This window comes from Antedon bifida, chromosome 7 (genome assembly GCF_963402885.1).
Source record: "Antedon bifida chromosome 7, ecAntBifi1.1, whole genome shotgun sequence".
Taxonomy (NCBI): Eukaryota; Metazoa; Echinodermata; class Crinoidea; order Comatulida; family Antedonidae; genus Antedon; species Antedon bifida.
The window spans coordinates 26,849,777-26,871,005 of NC_136232.1; the positions used below are offsets into that span (position 1 = coordinate 26,849,777).

General features: G+C 34.2%; 2 protein-coding genes across 3 annotated transcripts; both read left to right on the plus strand.

The window, feature by feature from the left end:
- Positions 1 to 327: 327 nt before the first annotated feature.
- LOC144847419 (uncharacterized) lies at positions 328 to 7,849 on the plus strand. Of its 2 annotated transcripts, XR_013613739.1 has the most exons (19): positions 328 to 469; positions 782 to 851; positions 1,065 to 1,598; positions 1,828 to 1,902; positions 2,019 to 2,096; positions 2,313 to 2,375; positions 2,631 to 2,696; positions 2,889 to 2,936; positions 3,161 to 3,274; positions 3,628 to 3,714; positions 4,000 to 4,200; positions 4,305 to 4,382; positions 4,646 to 4,806; positions 5,129 to 5,286; positions 5,695 to 5,936; positions 6,219 to 6,314; positions 6,522 to 6,598; positions 6,876 to 7,304; positions 7,369 to 7,849. XR_013613739.1 is itself a non-coding variant. In XM_078703773.1 (18 exons), the coding sequence occupies exons 2-18, from the start codon at positions 833 to 835 to the stop codon at positions 7,047 to 7,049; spliced, it is 2,271 nt and encodes a 756-aa protein (XP_078559899.1). In that variant the 5' UTR covers positions 328 to 469; positions 782 to 832; the 3' UTR covers positions 7,050 to 7,849. The 2 variants fall into 2 exon arrangements, 1 of the variants encoding a protein (XP_078559899.1); XM_078703773.1 differs by having other exon boundaries at positions 6,876 to 7,849.
- A 2,302-nt stretch (positions 7,850 to 10,151) lies between these two features.
- LOC144849030 (uncharacterized) lies at positions 10,152 to 21,117 on the plus strand. Its single transcript, XM_078705984.1, has 17 exons — positions 10,152 to 11,389; positions 13,465 to 14,680; positions 15,164 to 15,211; positions 15,302 to 15,838; positions 15,999 to 16,064; positions 16,188 to 16,247; positions 16,741 to 16,794; positions 16,936 to 16,983; positions 17,114 to 17,224; positions 17,356 to 17,811; positions 18,126 to 18,170; positions 18,469 to 18,614; positions 18,828 to 18,985; positions 19,228 to 19,469; positions 19,814 to 19,903; positions 20,113 to 20,189; positions 20,394 to 21,117. Exons 1-17 carry the CDS (start codon positions 10,232 to 10,234, stop codon positions 20,550 to 20,552), a joined length of 4,671 nt encoding a protein of 1,556 aa, XP_078562110.1. The 5' UTR covers positions 10,152 to 10,231; the 3' UTR covers positions 20,553 to 21,117.
- Positions 21,118 to 21,229: the final 112 nt, after the last annotated feature.

Consider the following 21,229-nt stretch of genomic DNA (forward strand, 5'->3'; position numbering starts at 1 on the left):
TGCTTGTGTCACAGTGATTGTAATTCATTATTTTATTGGAAATTTCTCTGCAATTTAGATACAATATTGAGGGCGCTAGACAAGTATGATGAAAGAAGCATGTTGGGGAAATGCTGGGTTTTTTCCCATTTGCAATAAAAAATTAGTGAATTGGAACTTCCGCAAAATGAGCGATTTATTTAGAAGTTATAATCTTTATTTTACTTATGCCTTATAGTTACAAATTTTACAAGATTCTGATAGAATTACATCATTAGTTATTTTTCCCAATCTTTTCCATACCTTTTTTGTAGGGAAGAAAACGTCTGCGTCATAAGGGTGGTACATATAGAGGGCGCTATACGACGGAGATTGGAAAAAAAAAACTGTGGGGAAATCTCGGTTTTTTCCCGTCTATTTTTGCAATAAATACTTAAATGGAAAATCCGCAAGTATGAAAGATTCTTCCCACCTTCTTTACAGATTGAAGGTAAGATATTAGGGTTGAGTATTATTAGGGGACGAGAGAAATGTAATAAATGTAAGTATTGTCGTGCCTTCTCGAATTGATTTAGCTGCTTGTATAACAATAATGGCGGCGTGGACGTGGTGGGTAAACCATGATCACGACACGGCTGTGCTGCTGTGTGTGTGGCTTCGTGTGGGAATTTACAGAAAGAAAAACTGGGCAGTCTTGCGATGGCTTCGCAGAATTGTGTTAGGGAAGAATGAAATAGTAATATATATATATGTCTTTTATTAGCATTTGTTAGAAATAAATTTGATTGTGTTTTTTTTCTAGAGATAAACAAGAAAACGTGAAAATATTGAGTAAACCAACTTATGTAACAATATGGCGAGTTCAAGTGATGGTAAGTAACTAAAAGTAAATTTATATGTTTTGTGTTAGTAAATATCAGTCTGAGTATATTAAGATTTTTGTATGATACTATTACTAGGCCTAGTACAATCTTGTATCTACATCTAAACTACTCTGTAAACACACACAAAATATATACTTTTTACTTTAACATTTACCACATCTGATAACAGGTTTTAAATGAAGTTCACTTTTTTTCTTGTAGTTCCTATAACAGATGAACAATTTAAGAATGTTTTATCAGAGGTTTCACTGTGGTATGATCAACGTCCATATATCAACTGGCTAAAAGTGTTGTACCGAGACCATGTAGCAAATATTTTTGAGCTGGACAATGCTACTAAAATGATGGAATTGTTGAATCTATTGATAGACTCTGGAGATCTTAGCGCCAGTAACCTCACTCTGATATACGACACCATAAAGGCAACCAAGCAGTTTGGCTTAGTGGAAAAACTTAAGCGGCTGATTCCATCATGCCCAAATGTTCGTGACATTTTGATATCAAAGTTTAGTTGTCATCGACAACGAGTGGTGATGCTTGGAATGGTGTTGCGGCAGGTGGATGTGGCTAAAATCAGTGAGTGTTACAACGATCCTGTTAAAGAGTATGTTGACGGCTGGAACCTGATCATGGATCTTGAACATAGGCGGGTCATTTGTGAGGGGAAAATGGAATCGCTGATTGAGAAATTAAAAACTCTTCAGCTTCCGCTTGCTGTGGAAGCTCTAACAAAAGGTATGGCATTCTTCTACTTATTCAAGTTTCCTCCTTGTTAAAAACTTGCATAACATTCGGTAAGCGCCCAGTTACAGCGTCCTTTGTGCCTAGTGACTACCGAAAATATTCAACCCCACCAATTCATAAGTAGGCAGTTTTGAAATGTTAAGTGTAGTTTTGGCAAGCATAATTCAGGATAGATACTACTTAGCCGAGATAAATTGTTTTAATTGTTTGTTTTTGTTAGCAGGAAACAGAGAAGCATCGTCCACATCAGCAACAACGTCTAAAAGTAACATGGGCCAAGTTGCCTATGTTCTTAGTAAGTGATGATCAAACTAAATTATTTAAAATTATTTAAGGGTGTATATAATGCATATAGATGTATTACAAACAAAATAGCAAAGAAAAAAAATGTATTGTAATTTTATTACTCAGAAACCCCACAGTCAGGTTCAACTCATGATGGCACTGTGGTACTAAATCAACCAAAATTACCGAAAACATCAACACAAGGTGAAAACTAATTTTTTTTTATATATATATATATATATAATAACATTTGGTTTATTCATTTGTTTGCCCCACTCTGGTCGAAAAAAAAAAACAAAACAAAGGATTTATTATCCCTGATGCAAAGCTACTTTGAAGGAGTTATTTAATTTATCAAATTGCAATAATTTTTTTCTTATCAATAATTATTTGGTTAAAACTGAAATTTAAATTTTCCAGAATCTTCAAATCCAGCTGATAAAAGTCTGACATTCAGGAAGTTATTGGAAACTCAGAAAAAAGGTAAATTTAGATCAGTTATTTTTGATGATTGAAATACAAAAAAAAGAAAATAGCGTGGGGAGTAGAACGTGTAGTCTGTCAATGTAATACACAACTATTTTTATTGTTCCCTATCAGTTGTTTTTAAGGACTTGTAAAACTAACAAAAAAACAAGAGTGTAGCAGACAAACTAATCAGTGATTGACAATTAATAATTGCTGTTTTTGATACACTGTTTTTATTAACGTTTATTTCCACTTTATTTTTTTTTTCAGAAGTTGCAAGTAATAAAGCAAATGAAAGCATGAAATTTAAGCAGATGGTGAAGACATCCATAAAACGTAAGATTGGTAACCGATTGCACTGTATCTAGGCAAATTCCCAAATACATTAGTAGCTAATCAATCACATGGTTTGAAATCCTTTAGGGCACATAGTTTATGAGAACAGTGCATTAGAGTATATGGATATAGATATTAGAGTATATAATAATCATGCCTAAATATCTTTTGACCCTTTCTTGACCTTTGTAGGTAAAGTTGAAAGTTCAAAATTATCAAAGAGGGCAAAGCTGGACCATGGTAAGTCACTGTTTATAATTTCATTCTCTATTTTAATGTAATTTCATGTTGTTATAAGATGAATCATTCCTTCTATCATACAATTTATAAAAAATGAATTCAGCAAACAACAAATTATTACCTGTCATTTAAAATTGAAATTTTTATTAGATTTAAAAATAAATGAGCAAGCAATTTAAAAACATTAAAACAAAATTTTAAAATAATTGTTTGCTTTTATACAGAGAAGCCGAATGGTTCATCTCGCATGTCGTCAGACTCTGAAGAATTATCTATAAATAGTGAAGATGAACACAAGTCTCATCTTGTAAAGCCAGAAATATATCACAAATATGTAGGTAAGTGTAGAAAACTATAAGTGGATTGTGGAAAATGAGCAAAGTGGAAACTGGTGAGAAAGTTTACACAAATGCCAACGGTAATGGTAATCAGAAAACCTTGTAGCTTTTTGCACGTAGAATATGTATCTATCGTGAGCGGAAAACGCCGGTCCACTGCTCGTTGCGTGTAAATGGTCATAAGGAATAACATAGATCATCTATATTTTTATTACTGTTACCGCTTGTCTGTGGAAATTGGCCTTTAAACAAAGTACATGCTTACAAAAAGATAGCTTAGTTACAGAAGGAGGTGTTTAGATATACATTCATTACATTAGTTAACATTCTTCACTTTTATTTATTTTAAACAGAAGGGTCAAATGATTTAGTGATTGCATCATCAGAATCTGAAGACTGGTCTGATTATAGTGATGATGACGACATAGCAGTTAGTAAAGGTAATGTCTGTGACACAAAAAATCAATAATCCTACTATTCGCTTTGTTTGTTTTTCATGTAGACTGTTTAAAAGTAATGATGGCAATTGTTAATAGTCGATAGTTTGCTATTGGGCTTCGATGAGAAAAGATTCCTACAAAAATATTTACCAGGTTTAAGTCTGACAGTATATTTTGCTTTTTATGTGTTTTAGCCCAAAATGGACACAATTTAAAAGCCAAGCGTTGTAAGCTAATTGTATTTAGATTAGGTTTATTGCATATTTAACTTGTTTTTTCCTTCAGATGTGAACAAACAGAAACCGTCAGTACAAGCACCTAAATCTGCCCATGGACGACCTGCCCTTAGCACGCCATCTTATCATCATATGCCAGCCCAGCAAGCAGCTACGCATGGACTGCCACCTGGCCAGGCACCACCTGTACACCAACCACCTGTACAGCAGAAACCGTTAAATTTGAAGCGTGAAGTTGGATCTAGCAGTGGTAAGGTTATATCATATTGATAAATTAATGTTTTAGTATTTAGCATTTCTTTAACTACTTCAAAGCATGTACTCAACTTATTTGAACCTCTTTTCTATTTTCAGAATCGTTCCAAAATTTGGAATTATTGTCAATGGTATCATCACGCTCCGCATCTGGATCATCTGTCAAGTCGGAATTTAGTGAGATTTTTTTTTTCAATATAAATTATAGATTTAAACAATTTTCAAATTTAAGTGAGATATTTTTTGTAAATTAGAAGCACAGTATTTCACTTTATGTGGTACTCACTTACTGTAGATAGGATAGAATTTTTTAATTTAATGGGGTTTTTCCTTTTATAGTCATAGTTAAACTATTTGAAAGAATTAAAATTGCTCTTCTTTCTAGTTTTATTTACTTTATGCCACATGTGCCTAAATACATAAAATAAATCGTTTTGCAGGTAACTGGCTTGGCCCAAAACGGCAAGAAGGCCCATTTGCTGAGATAATAGAACAACCAAAACAGAGGGAGTTCAGGTTCCGTTATCAAGTGGAAGGTCGATCTGCAAGCATCTCGGGAGAAAAGTCCATCTCAAAAAATAAAAGCTTTCCAACAATCAGGGTGTGTTTACATTACATATTTATAAATAAATTTGTACTCTTCCTTTTCCTTATCATTTAAAATTCTTAAGCTCTGTCTACATTATCAAACTAGTTTGACAAAAAAAGGTGTGATGTTCCCAAATATGGTAGTGATATGTTTAAATATGTTAGTGATATGACATCATCATGTTCATATATGGGCCCATCACATTTTTTGTCACATAAAGTTTGATAGTGTAGACAGAGCTTAATACAATTGCAAACAGTGGAAGTGAGTAGTGTAATATGCCTTATATACCATGTTCATTTTATTACAATAGCATTATTATCTTTCCTAATAGGTCAATAACTACACAGGAAGTATAAGAGTAGTTGTATCTCTGGTTACAAATGAGACTGGAACATCAAAGCCTATTCCACATCCCTATGGCCTTGTGGGTAAAGACTGTGAAAATGGAATCTGTAAGAAGTTTGTGCAGAAGGTAGACCAGCCAATCAAGTACGTTATTTTCATGTCATCTACAGTATCTAATTATCTAATTATGTTAATTATGGATATATAATGTAATCATGGTATTCCAAAATAAAAAGATGAATGGATGAATAATGGTTGTCTTAAGCTCTGTCTACACTATCAAACTTTATGTGACAAAAAAGTGTGATGTACCCAAATATGGCAGTGATATACTTAAATATGGTATGATATGACATGATCATGTCCATATCTGGACACATCACATTTATTGTCACATAAAGTTTGATAGTGTAGACAGAGTTTTATAGTGCCTATAAAATGTTTTACACACAAACATAGAAAGTCCAAGAGATACAGTATCCTACAATAACCAAAACAAATCATTAGCATTCATAATGTGATATGAATATATTCTTTCATTAATCATTCTAGGTTTGAAAATCTTGGCATTCAGCGTATCAAACAGAAAGAGATATTCAGTGCTTTGTTGGTACGCCTCAATCAGGGTGTTGACCCTTTCAAAAACTTTCAACTGACAACTACTGACCGAAAGAAACTCACCGGACTGTTTGACCTCACTGTTGTGTGTCTCTGCTTTCAAGTGTACATGGTCAAGGAAGGCAGTGAGGACATGTCTCTCAGTCCGGTTGTTAGTCAGCCCATATTTGATAAAAGTGAGTTTTTCTCAACAGCCATGCAAGTGCATGTCGTCTGTTTGATGAATTTACGCTCTAGCGAGCACAGAATCTCTGTCAAGCTCCCCTAACCATCCTTTCAGACTCGGCTCGGCAGAGCTAACATTTGAACCGAGGCCAAAACGTTTAAAGCAGGAGTTGGGCTTTCTGCAGAAGCAAAAGCAGAATACTCCAGTTTAAGCTTACTGTATTATTATTGGAGATTATTTCAATTGCAGATATTTTGAAAAATTATTATCATTATTATTTTGTTGTCATTAGATTACCCAGCATTGGAAATGATACAGATTGATCGACGTACAGGTTTTGCTCGTGGTGGAGATAAAGTGTTTATCCTGTGTAGCAAGATACAAAGAGGTTTGTTTTGTTATTCAGTCATACAAATAATATTATACTATAATTAAAAAGCTGTACTTTATTCATTTATTTACGTATTGTAAAATATATTTTAGTCTAGAAAGATAAACTAATGAAAGAATAAAAGTGGTTTTTAAACAATTTATTATTAATTATTAATTTTCTGTATAAATATATTTAAAAATATTTTGTTTGTTCAATAATTAGATGATATAGCTGTGAAGTTCTTTGATGCTGATTGGTCAGATTTTGCTCGTTTTAGTCCATCGGATATTCACCGTCAGGTATTACTCTTAAATGTTACAGAATGGTACATTTGTTGTCTAGTGCATGTAGACATCTACTAAAGCCACCAGAAACGTGTTCATGTTATAGGCTTGTCTGTGGTTCAGACATGAGTTATTAGGAACTAGTTTCATCAATTAATTCTGCACATGTATGAACTTTGTCATGGGATTTGATTCCTCATTCATTCTTTTACTCAATGTTAGTGAATTAGATACACAATAAGCGCAAGTTCTGCATTGTTGCAAATCAAATAATTATTTTTGTCTGTTTCAGGTTGCTATAGTGTGTAGGACTCCTCCTTACAAAGATGGTAACATTACAGAACCTAAGCAAGTTTATTTTAAGTTGGTACGGCCTTCAGATAACGATGGAAGTCAGGCAGTCTCATTTACGTACATCCCAAATAAGAAATCAAAACATAAGGCACATTTGCAACAAAAAAGCTAAAATAGTGTTAATAGTGATCCAGGATATTTGAAGATCACGCACAATTATGATTATCAACAAGAATATTGCTGTTATCAACATACATGATCACCGTTATCAACACACATGATCACAGTTATCAACACACATGATCAACACACATGATAAACACACATGATCACCATTATCAACAAACATTAACATCGTTAATAACTAGCACACATGATCACAGTTATCAACACACATGATCACAGTTATCAACACACATGATCACAGGTACCAACACTACTGTACATAATCAGTCATCAACGCACATCACAGTTATCAACGCACATCACAGTTATCAACACACATGATCACAGTTATCAACACACACGATCACAGTTATCAACGCACATCACAGTTATCAACACACATGATCACAGTTATCAACACACACGATCACAGTTATCAACACACATGATCACAGTTATCAACGCACATCACAGTTATCAACACACATGATCACAGTTATCAACACACACGATCACAGTTATCAACGCACATCACAGTTATCAACACACATGATCACAGTTATCAACACATATGATCACAGGTACCAACACTACTGTACATAATCAGTCATCAACGCACATCACAGTTATCAACACACATGATCACAGTTATCAACACACATGATCACAGTTATCAACACACATGATCACAGTTATCAACACACACGATCACAGTTATCAACGCACATCACAGTTATCAACACACATGATCACAGTTATCAACACACATGATCACAGTTATCAACACACATGATCACAGTTATCAACGCACATCACAGTTATCAACACACATGATCACAGTTATCAACACATATGATCACAGGTACCAACACTACTGTACATAATCAGTCATCAACGCACATCACAGTTATCAACACACATGATCACAGTTATCAACACACATGATCACAGTTATCAACACACATGATCACAGTTATCAACACACATGATCACAGTTATCAACACACATGATCACAGTTATCAACACACATGATCACAGTTATCAACACACATGATCACAGGTACCAACACTACTGTACATAATCAGTCATCAACGCACATCACAGTTATCAACACACATGATCACAGTTATCAACACACATGATCACAGGTACCAACACTACTGTACATAATCAATCATCAACGCACATCACAGTTATCAACACACATGATCACAGTTATCAACACACATGATCACCATTATCAACACACATGATCAGAATTATCAACACTACATGATCACAGTTATCAACCTGTATGATCATAGTTGAGTGCACACACAGTGTTAGTTGGTAACATGTATCAGATGTGTATACTTGTGTAACAAGGTGACTACTGGTGTATAGCTATTACATTGTAGAATTTGTTTAATAATGATATTTTAGTGATAATGAGTGGTGTGATTTTATGCTGAAGAACTAATGAATTTGGTTGTAAATATTTATGAATTAATTGGAATTTGAACATCTTCAAAAGTTGTTGTGTTAAAAACACACAAAATTGTGAATGCTGAAATATTCAGTGACCCTGCGCACACACACACACACACTAGGTGATGTGATGAAACTACTCTGCTGTATGTGGCTTGATACTTTTTACTTGGCATTATATTTTGTAGGAGAAACCTAAGTTTGTATATCATTAATTTGTGTGTTTGGAACTACCTCAATCCTTGTCGTGCTCCTGTATTGTAAATAACCTAAGAATGTGTATTTTTCATTTATAGACAGATTAGAAGTGTATGCTGTATATAAAACAGTATTTCATAGATCCATCCAAGATTGAATATTAATTTGTCCTATAATATTGTATCCAGTAAGATAAATGATTAATTTTGACTCTATGTAGCTATTGAGTCCAATAGTCATTCTATGCATGCTGTATGTTTCTGAGCATGTGCACATGGACATTTCAACATGATTGGTGCATGGCACGTCGTGAAAATGAAAATGTCTATTAAGTAGTGATACAAAATTGATCATGTTGATTGGAATAAAAAAAATTAATTCTAAAGAAATCCAGTTCAAAGTAGACTTAGGGAAAATGGATCTGTGTTGAAAAGATATTCAAGTAATTATCAATTACTAATCAACTTTTATTGCTTTTGACAAAAGTTTATTCAAACATTGAAAATGTGTGATTTTATATATTAATCAGTTGTTTACTATCATTAATATACTAATATAAGTGTTAATATTTTATAAAATGTCACATTGCGCACATAACTACGGGGTGCCATTGATATTATTATTGTGTAGTGCTCCAAGCGGCACCCCGTACATGAGTATTCTAATGATGATACTGTATAGTCATTCTTCTACACTGTACATTTTCAATCTTTATACAGTATAACTATACATTCCAGATAGTGCCAGTAAATGATAATGCAATGTGAGGTGTGTCTCCAAATGCCATCTTGATCTTGGAGGATTGACTAGTTTCTTGTGAGGTGTGTCTCCAAATGCCATCTTGATCTTGGAGGAATTGACTAGTTTCTTCTTATCTGTACTGTATAGTTTCTTTATGTACGGTAGTAAAAACAAAATGAATAAGCTAAACTTGTTTATAAAAAGATCGTTGTGTTTTGTGTATTATTTTGTTTATCAGAAGTGATTAGCTATCTAACTTTGGGAAAACAGTAGGCCCTTCATTATTCTTTATACTACGAAATAATATTCATTTCATTTATTTATTTGACCAATTAAAAAATACACCTAGGCCAAAAGAGTGCCTAACAGGCGCTAATTCTTCTTATATAAAAATAAATGTATTTATAAAAAGTACATAACTGTATTTACATTCCAAGAAAATACAATTATTATATTTAATATTAATTATTTATACACAATTAAGATTAAGGGAACGAATTGATTTCGTGTACTGCATTTAAAAATATTTTTTTTAAATATTTTTTTTAATTTCTGCATGTCCCTTTATAGACTCCGTAGTTTTCCCACGGCCCCTGTGTAAATACTCGAACGTGATTGGTCAGAATCCAAAACATTATATGAGTCTCCCCGTTAGGGAAATTTTGTTGGAATAGTGACTGGTCTCCCTTCCGCGAGTTTTCTTGACAGCGGCCTGGACGATCGATCTAAAATTCATTATTGTGAGGAAGGAGTGGAAAGCCTAGGAATAAGCTCTTAAAAAATGGCTGCTTCAAATGATGAAGAAGAATTAGGCCTAGACGAAAAGGACTCTCTGTCTACAAAACATGTTGTGAATTCCTCGGTCAATATACTCAATGAATATTGTAAGGCCAAGGGATCGTCAGTTGCGTGCATTGAAAAGTTCACAGCACCCCAGCTCAACGCGTTTCTCCGGTCATTCTTCGGCGAGGTGAAGAGATCAAACGGTGAATTGTACGCTAAACGATCGATGATAACTCTACGCTATGGACTACAGAAACACTTTAAAAAAGTGAAGACAATTGACATTGTAAATGATTCACAATTTAAGCAAGCTAATGAGATGTATCAAACGGTCCTTATGCAAATTAAATTGTCTGGGAAAGGATGTGGGTCACCGAAAGACCCCATTTCTAAAGAGGACTTTTTAAAAATAAAAGCCTCTTCTGCATTGAACGTGAACACACCGAGGGGACTCCAAAATAAAGTGTTTGTTGATCTTATGCTTCATTTATGCAACAACAGTCTTAGTAGTAGGAGAAATTTGCGTAGTTTCTTAAAAACTGATTTTGCCATGAGTTCTGATTCCTCAACAAATCAGAGATATGTATACTTTGCGCAGACTAGAGATGACTCCGGAAGAATGTATGAAACCTGCCTGCCAGATTGCCCTGTAGCTGCCTACTGCAAGTATATCTCACATCTTGATCCAGCAAACGACACATTTTGGCAGCGGCCTAAAAATACTGTTTTGGATAATAATGTGGTATGGTACAATAATATGCCGTTGGGTAAAAACACATTAGGAGCAAAAATGCATAATATTTGTCGTGAAGCCGGAACATCTAAAATATATACTAACAGTTGCCTGCGAGCCACAACGATTCATGCTTTAGGTAACGAAGGATTTGCACCAAGGCACATCATGTCCATTTCTGGGCACAAATCTGAAGCCAGTATTAAACACTACGTTCAACGGAGTATGAGTTTGTGTCTGTCGGACAAATTCAATAACAGTGCTAGCAGTACACCAGTCTGTACCATTAGTCCAACAGTAGGACCATGTTACCGCACACCAACAACAGGACCAACCTACCTCACACCAACAGCAGGACCATGTTGCCCCACATTAAAAGCAACTTCTCAATCAACTTACCAGGATCATGTTAACAGAAATAGAGTCATAGGTCACTTCTCTTTTTTATATTATATTATTAAAGATGCATTGTCCCCAAAAAACATGAAAAATGAAGATTAATTAAATCAGACTTTGATAGATTATTTTGTAGTTTTAATAAAGTTAATCACTTCCATAGAAAAAAACCCCAAAAAATAATGTTTATATAAACTTACTAAACTTATAAAATAACATAATAAATGGATAAATTCAAACAAAAATCCAAAATAATGTTTTCACTTATAAAATAACATAATAAATGACAAAATCCATTGGCTGTCAGCCAATTTGACATTTTTTGCTTTAAATTACAGTTTTTTCAGGTAAATAAATTTTGTTTAGATCCTATTTTTGGTCAAAGTGGATAACTATAATGTGACATTAAAATGGCATATTCAACAAAACAATTTTTTTCAGGGTGACCATACATCTTTAATATTTAGGCCTATCATTCCAAATTGGACTGTGGGCCTAAAATCTGCTGGTTTTGTTCTTTATTTATGTTTAGTATAACATTACTAATTGTTAATCTCAGTCTGCTCCATTTAAATATATATTTCCCTGAAAAGAAACAAATTTATATTCCATTTTATTAATGTCACAAATTGGATTGAAAAAAAAAAATTGTCTGTCTGAAATAATGACTTTTTTGTTACATTTATTTTTTAGCCAATAATTTTGTCTTTTTATGATAAAGTGAATTTTTTTTTCTGAGGAAGTGATTAAGATAAACTTTAATAAAACTACAAAATGGCATTTTTAAAGTCTGATTTTATTAATAATCCTTTTTAATGTTTTTGGGGAACAATACACTTTTAATAATTATTTTCATCTGCAATAGTCACATTTTTCTCTCTTTAAACAAAATGAAATTCCTTATTTTGTATATCAAACTATTACATTTTACACAGGCAATATTGGTAAAGTATTTTATGTATATTAAAAAAATTGCTGGTAGGACATGTAATTTTAATAATTATTTTAATCTGAAAAAGGCAAATTTTTCTCTCTTAAAAAAAATCTGTTTTGTATCAAACATTATTTTACACAGCCAATATTGGTACAGTATTTTATGTAACACACCTAAGTAGATTCTTGTCATAATAATATAATGTATGTATTAATTATGGTTTATTAATGATTATTGGTAATAAGAGATATGGTCGACCAGCTAAACAGATTTTTCTCGGCCACATATCTATTAAAAATTTGTTTTTACGAAAACAATGATAATATTATTTTTCAAAATTCAACAAAACAATGGTGTATTTCATTTCCAAGAACACAATACAGTATACACACGAGACGTGCGGATGCGGTTATACACTGTATATGGAATTACGATGACAACGAGCTGCAATCATCCAACTTTATTTTCATTTTACCGGTTTTATCAAAGAATGTTAATTAAAAGATTTGTAATAACATAATTGATAATCAATTCCAATGGTACCCTATTCTGGTAGCAAGATTTGTTCTGGTTAGTATCGGGCGATTGTAGATCGTGGGCTTCTCAGCTGCTGTGTGCGTCTCAGCTGCTGTGTGCGTCTCAGCTGCAGTGCGCGTCTCAGCTGATGACCGCTCATCATTCCGGGAATTTCCCCGATCGTAGATCGTGCGCGCGCGTCTCAACTGCAGCACGTGGTGATCGTTGATGACTGCTGATTCCGGGGTTTTCCCCGATCGTAGATCGTGCGCGTCTTAGATGTGCAGCATTAATTCTTCGTCTTCATGAAAATGTATTTATTTATTCTGCATTTATTATTTTTTGTGAAGATAACACGTATTATTAATTAGGCATCCCGCCACAAGAGTTTTATCTTGGTTTTTCATCCATGTTTTTATTTCAATTGTTCCGATAATTATTTTATCTTTATTTGGACGTATAAAATGTATTTGGATTATTGAATTTGATTGTTATCAACACTACTTAATTTATCTGAGAAACTTGAAAACTCTGCATTTGGTTGGGTAATTGTGGGTCACGTGGTATTCAATAAATACGCAAATGAACCTGGAGGCCTAGGCTACGTCATCAAGCGTTCAATTATTATGGTATATATGGCCGCCGTTGAATTTCGCTATATGCAATCGCTGAACGCGGACGAACAACAATGGCGGACTCTGGCTGCAATTTTGCTCTTTTGAGCGACGAGGACATTGCTAGATTACATGATGATGCCCCAGAATCGTCAAATACTAAAAAACAAATCAAATATGCAGTCAGTAGGCTAGAGGCTTTTGCAATTGCTGTAAGTACAACTTTGGCGGACGTAGAAAGGCTAGATACGACAGAACTTGATTGTTTTTTGAGTCGCTTCTATGGGGGTCTACGCAGAGATAATGGGGAATTGTACACGAGAAAAACGATGCATGCAATTCGATATGGGCTAGGCCGACACTTTATGGCTGAAAAATGTGTGGATATAACTCAAAGTTGGGTCTTCAAAGAAAGTGATAAAACCTATAAAGCCATGCTTGTAAAGCTTAAAAAACTGGGCAAAGGTGGTGTGCGACACAAACAAGCGGTGACTGAAGATGACATGAAGAAAATACTTGACTCTTTGGATCTTACCACACCTGATGGATTGCAAAATAAAGTTTTTATTGATATTATGATACGCTTTGGTAACTGCGGTAGAGAGAACCTTCGAGGTATGTCAATTTCCGATTTCTTTGTTGAAGTCGATGATAAAAATCTTCGTTACATTGTGCATCGTGACAACATGACCAAATCGAGGTGTAGAAATGATCCTAATAAGGACTGTAGTGGACATATGCATGAAATTCCCGGCTCAAATAGATGCCCCGTCTCGAGTTTCCTTGCATTAAAAAAAGTGTTAAACCCAGACATGAAATGCATGTGGCAGCGCCCCAGATTTGCGGCACCAAACGACGGAACTCCGTGGTACATCGACGCGCCGTTGGGTGTGAATACACTTGGAAGCAAGATGAAAACGATTTCTGAAAAAGCTGGATGTTTGAAAAAATACACAAATCACAGTCTGAAAGCTACAACTTGCACAATACTTCACGAGGCAGAATTTCCAAACCGCCACATAATGCCGGTCACAGGAACATCATCAACGGTGATGCCATACACCTTTCAAACAAGCAGGCCGATGTTTATTTTACACATCCCTGATAACAATCCAAAGATGAGGGTTGTGTCGAGTTCTTCTACAACAACAATAGCTCCAAAAATTAACAAAGTTACAGAAGTTGTTGCGTCATCAAATGATGGTATTTCGGGTAATCTTTCTAAAAGGGTCAGTTCTCAAACAGAAGTTAATTGTAAGTGAATCTAAATTAAAATCTTACAATGTAATGTAACGCTTGTCAGTACAACAGTTCAATGGTCCTGTAAGTGTAAGATTTATTGACAAAAAAGAGTAAAGTACTGTTAATCTTAAAATAAAAGGTATTGATAAGGTGGATGCAGGGGGTTGGGAAATTTTGGAAATTTCAAGCCAGCAGCTACAGTGCCTCAAACTGTATGTTTCAATGAATCAAATGACAAGAATGTACTTAGATGTTATAATAGAATACAGTGGTCTGGGTTTTATATCTGAATTACTCCGTAGATACAGTATACTCCCATCTCAGATTGGAAAAAAAAATTATTAAATATAAGCAATGATTTTTCATTTAGATAAAAAGGTTTCCAAATCATTTAGGTTAATTTAAATAGAATAAATTAAAACACCAATAAAATATAAAAATACATTCGTTACTTAAAAATATGTAAATCTTTTGAACCTTTCTTGACCTTTGTAGGTAAAGTTCAAAGTTCAGAATCTTCAAAGAAGGCAAACCTGGACCATGGTAAGTCACTCTATATTACTCAGTAAAAACGCTGTCATCCCAGATAAAAGAAATACTCTTCTTTATCACTTTTTTTTTCTTATTATACAGTAGTTCCAATAACGGATGAACAGTTTAAGAATGTTTTATCAGAGGTTTCACTGTGGTATGATCAACGTCCATATATCAACTGGCTAAAAGTGTTGTACCAAGACCACGTAGCAAGCAACTTTGAGCTGGACAATGCTACTAAAATGATGGAATTGTTGAATCTATTGATAGACTCTGGAGATCTTAGCGCCAGTAACCTCACTCTGATATACGACACCATAAAGGCAACCAAGCAGTTTGGCTTAGTGGAAAAACTTAAGTGGCTGATTCCATCATGCCCGAATGTTCGTGACATTGTAATATCAAAGTTTAGCTGTCATCGACAACAAGTTGTTATGCTTGGAATGGTGTTGAGACAGGCTGATGTGGCTAAAATCAGTGAGTGTTACAACGATCCTGTTAAAGAGTATGTCGATGTGTGGAACCTGATCATGGATCTTGAACATAGGCGGGTCATTTGTGAGGGCAAAATGGAATCGTTTATTGAGAAACTGAAAACACTTCAGGTTCCGCTTGCGGTGGAAGCTCTAACAAAAGGTATAACATTGTTGTTTTATTTGCTCCAGTTTACTCCCCAGAGTTAAATTTATTATTAAGTAGTTTGGAATTGTTAAGTGTAGGTTGGGCTTGAAGAGGAGGAAACAGGTATTTATTCTGCAAATGTTTTAATTAGACTAGTATGTTTATTTTTTGGTAGGCAAAAGCGAAACGTCGTCTACAGCAACAACATCAACGAAAAGTAACTCGGATCAAGTCATGTCAAGTAAGTTGCCTTTTGTTAAGTAAATTAATTTCTATTTGTAAAGGAAATGCAGAACCAGACCTCCACCTCTCATTAAATGCTAAATTCCCCAATATTTTCTGATATATATATTTTTTTCGTTAGACAACAGGGCAGAATCGTCTACAACATCAATGACAAGTAACTCGGACCAAGTCATGTCAAGTAAGTGGTTGTCATTGTTATTTATTAAGTACATTGTAAGGACCAGACATCCCAACTCTCTTGATAAATTGTGGAGTCTCCTAATAAATGCTAGAGTCTCCCAATAAATTCTGGATTCTCCCGATAAATACTGGATTCTCCCGATAAATGCTGGAATCTCCCGATAAATGCTAGAGTCTCCCGATAACTGCTAGAGTCTCCCGATAACTGCTAGAGTCTCTCGATAAATGCTAGAGTCTCCCGATAAATGCTGGAATCTCCCGATAAATGCTGGAGTCTCCCGATAAATATTGGAGTCTCCCGATAAATACTGGAATCTCCCGATAAATACTGGAATCTCCTGATAAATACTGGAATCTCCCGATAAATACTGGAATCTCCCGATAAGTCCTGGAATCTCCCGATATTCTGTAATAGTGGCAAAATTGATGATTACAAAGTGTTTTTTGGATACACAGTTCTTGCATTCAATATTTCCATAATTTTATTTCAGAAGATCCAAATGAAAGCACTCAATTTAACCAAATGGTGAAGACATCTGTAAAACGTAAGATTGGTAACCGATTGTACTCTATCTAGGCAAATTCCCAAATACATCTTGTCCATTGAGATATAGGTTGGTTAGAAGGTGGACTCTACTGTTATCGCAGTTTTAAAAAGTGATATTTGTCTTTTCCTCATTTTGTAGGTAAAGTTCAAAGTTCAGAATTATCAAAGAAGGCAAAGCTAGACCACGGTAAGTTTTTGTGAGCTAAGCAACATAAGCACATGCTTAATAGATAAGCATAGTTGTAGTTCAGTTATTAATAATGTAAAGAATATATTTGATATATTTTTATTCTTTTTGCTAATTTATTTTTAAATAGAAGGTTCAAATGATTTAGTGATTGGATCATCAGCATCTGAAGACTCGTCTGATTATAGTGATTATGATGATGATGATGATTATGATGATGACGACATAGCAGTTAATAAAGGTAATGTTAATGATATTAGTAATAGTGGCAATTGTAGATAGCTGTAAATAGTTGATAGTTTGCGATGCTAGTAGAGAAGACAAGACTTTTAGAGGGAGGCAGTATAGGTTTAACACTTTTTTCTTTTGCAGATTTAAATAAAGAGATGCCATTAGGACAAACAGCCCAGCAACCACCTACACATTGTCTGCCTGTTGCCCAGCAACCACCTACAGATTTCCTACCTGTTGCCCAGCAACCACCTACACATTGCCTGCCTGTTGCCCAGCAACCACCTACACATTGTCTGCCTGTTGCCCAGCAACCACCTACAGATTTCCTGCCTGTTGCCCAGCAACAACCTACACATTACCTGCCTGTTGCCCAGCAACCACCTACTCATTGCCTCCCTGTTGCCCAGCAACCACCTATGCATTGCCTGCCTGTTGCCCAGCAACCACCGACGGATTTGCTGCCTGTTGCCCAGCAACAACCTACGGATTGGCTGCCTGTTGCCCAACAACCATCTATGGATTACCTTCCTGTTGCCCAGCAACAACCTGTACAGGAGAAACTGTTAAATGTGAAACGTGAAGTTGAATCTGATGGTAAGATGGTGTCAGTATAAGTATATTTGTAGGTAGCTTTAGATTTACAAAGACTGGCAACCAAAGTCATATCAATTTATTGTGAGGGATTTGGGATATTTGGACATGTGTCCTCGCTGTCCACCTCTACACAGTTTTGATAGTTTCTAGTTCCTGCGATGACACATAGATTGACCTGTCCTAGTTAGGTCATTAGTTTGACGCAAATCAAAAGCACCCTAATGTATTGCGGTTTATTCTTTAATAGGACATTTTTATTTCATCAGTCCAAAACTAATGAGTGTACTCAGTCCATTTATGTTTTCTATTTTTAGAATCGTCTCAAAATTTGGTATTCCTGCCTGTCAAATCAGAATTTGGTGAGATGGTTTTATTGTACCCTAAATAACTTAATAACAAACTTTTATAGTTCTAACAATGTATCATGAATTTCTTTCAATTTTAGATTGTCATACTAACCAAATTCATATCCTTGAATAATTGAATCATATAGCAATATGTACATGTCATTTGGGTCAGCAGAGTGGTATTCACTTATACATACATTCCATTAGTGTTAATGGTCGATACAATATGGCCACTGTTCAGTCATAAGTTATAATATAATATCAGGAATTGTTTTTGATATATTGCATTGACTTTATGATACATTTGCAGGTAACTGGCTTTGTTCAGAGCCGGAGGAAGAACCGTTTACTGAGATAATAGAACAACCGAAACAGAGAGATTTCAGGTTCTATAAAGTGAAGGTTCAATATGAGGAAAAGTCAATCTCAAAAAATAAAAGTTTTCCAACAATCCAGGTTTGTTATACTTTATAGAATTATATTTTTGTTTTCTTCCCTTTTCCATTGTTAAAGCTTTCTCACATCCATTTTGCTGTCAATTTCTTTACTGTATAGTTTTTACCCCTGCCATTTTTTTTTTGTTATTCTGTTTTCTAAAATGTCATTGCCTAATCTGCTGGGAGCAATACTCAACTACAGTACTAATTATTTTCTTTACTAACCTTACAGGTTAATAACTACACAGGCAGCGTAAGAGTAGTTGTATCTCTTGTAACAAATGAGACTGGAACATCAAAGCCTATTCCACATCCATATGGCCTTGTGGGTAAAGACTGTGAAAATGGAATCTGTAAGAAGTTTGTGCCGAATGCAGACCAGCCAATTAAGTACGTTATGTTCATGTTATCTATCCTTTCATTTGTAATTATATTTAACCGTCTTTTAGTACTTAATTAATTGCCTTCCAAGCACTAATAATTGTTTTACTTATTTTTTTGTCAAAGTACATATTGAAAAGAAGCTGGTACTGCTAAGAAAGTACCATTCCACCTTTTTAATTTATTTTTCCTACCTACTGAATAATTGTGGATTTTGAATTGAATTAAATATATTGTCATATTCTGTTTAGATTTGAACATCTTGGCGTTCAGCGTATAAAGCAAGATGAAATTTTCAGTGCTTTGTTGGTACGCCTTAATCAGGGCGTTAACCCATTTGAAAACTTTCAACTGACCACTACTGACCGAAAGGAACTTATCGGACTGTTTGACCTCACCGTTGTGTGTCTCTGCTTTCAAGTGTATCTGGTTCAGGAGGGAGGTGAAACTGTGCCTCTCAGTCCGGTTGTTAGTCAGCCCATATTTGATAAAAGTGAGTCTTTTACTTTGTAGAATTTACTTTACAAAGTAGTAACATTTACATATATTATTCTGAAGCTTCTATTTAAATGCACTTAATAAACAAAACAACTTGTGAGTACACGAGAGCTAATATTTGAACCTAGGCCAGATACAGTTATCTGCATATATGAAGAATTGAGACACATTATTTCAAATTTTTTAGATTTTTACTTTATCATGCATTTAATCATTTTGTTGGTGGTAGGTTTAGAGTGCCTTTCTGTTAATATTATATAAATAAAATTAATTATAATTTTTTAATCATTTTGAATGATGTTGTCATTATTAAATAAGTTCATTTGGATCTGTCATTAGATTACCCAGCAGTGATACAGATTGATCGACGTACAGGTTTTGCTCGTGGTGGAGATAAAGTGTTTATCCTGTGCAGCAAGATACAAAGAGGTATGTATTGATACTCAGTCATATAAATAGAATTAAAAACTATTGTTATGTTTTTTTTTTAATTTACTGTGATTTTATGTGTCAAATTTCATGAATACAAACCAACATGACAGTAAAATATCTTATATATTATTCGACGTGTGAAAGTTGTTTTTAAAAATATATATACAGTATAATAACAAGTTTATTTAATTTTTGTCAAAAATTAGATGATATAGCTGTGAAGTTCTTTGATGCTGATTGGTCAGAATTTGCTCAAGTTAATCCATCAGATATTCATCGTCGGGTAAACTATTTTTTTAAAATGATGTATTGTTTTTCTTGTTAATATAACTGTATATTAGTACATAACATGTTTTTTAAACAAACTTACAGCAAAAGATTCAACATACCTTTAATTTTCGACACATTTCATATGTGCCTTCATCATGTATAGTGCGAACACAAATTCAATGTATTACTCTGTGTATTCTATTTTTGTCTGTTTCAGGTTGCTATTGTGTGCACGACTCCTCCTTACAAAGATGTTAACATCACAGAACCTAAACAAGTTTATTTTAAGTTGATACGGCCTTCAGATAATGGTGGAAGTCAGGCTGTCTCATTTACATACATCCCAAATAATGCAAATTTGGAACAAAAAAGCTAAAATATCATATAGTTGTTAATATTGATGAAAAATGTTGGTTTATCCACCCATCCCTAGATGGTGTGATGTAGGCGGCTGACTTCACTTTTTAATACCATTATATTTTATAGGAGAAACAAGTTTGGTTATAAATGTTTGGAACTACCTCAGTCAATATCTATGAACAATGTGGTACTGTACATACAGTCTGTCTTTTTGTTTTAAATGATTGCCAAATTGAATCGGCAGAAATAAGATTGTACAGTAATATACTGTACTTACTGTAAACATGGAGCTGTTAAAATCTAATTTTGATAGCTCCATGCTGTAAATAAGGGACTAATGTGCTATACAAAGAAAATAGGATGTCCGTTTCAAGTGTGTTTTTGTATACTTTGAAATACTCTGTGTTCAGTGTGGTTATACCAAGTTAGTGTTTCATCAATAATTACACCTACGACTTTCGTATGTGTTAGATAGTATTGTCAATCATACTTGGGATCCTATTTTTAAACAAATTTGTTTTATGTATAAGTAATTGATAATTTATTGGATTTGAACAAAAGAATAAACGTTAACAAATGTTTTTTTGTGTGATAAAACTATGTGTTAGTGTCATCATCGAAAATTTTAAAAATATTGTATAGTCGGCCACTTGAGTACCCCACACAAACTAACTAGCTACACTCAGAGAATAT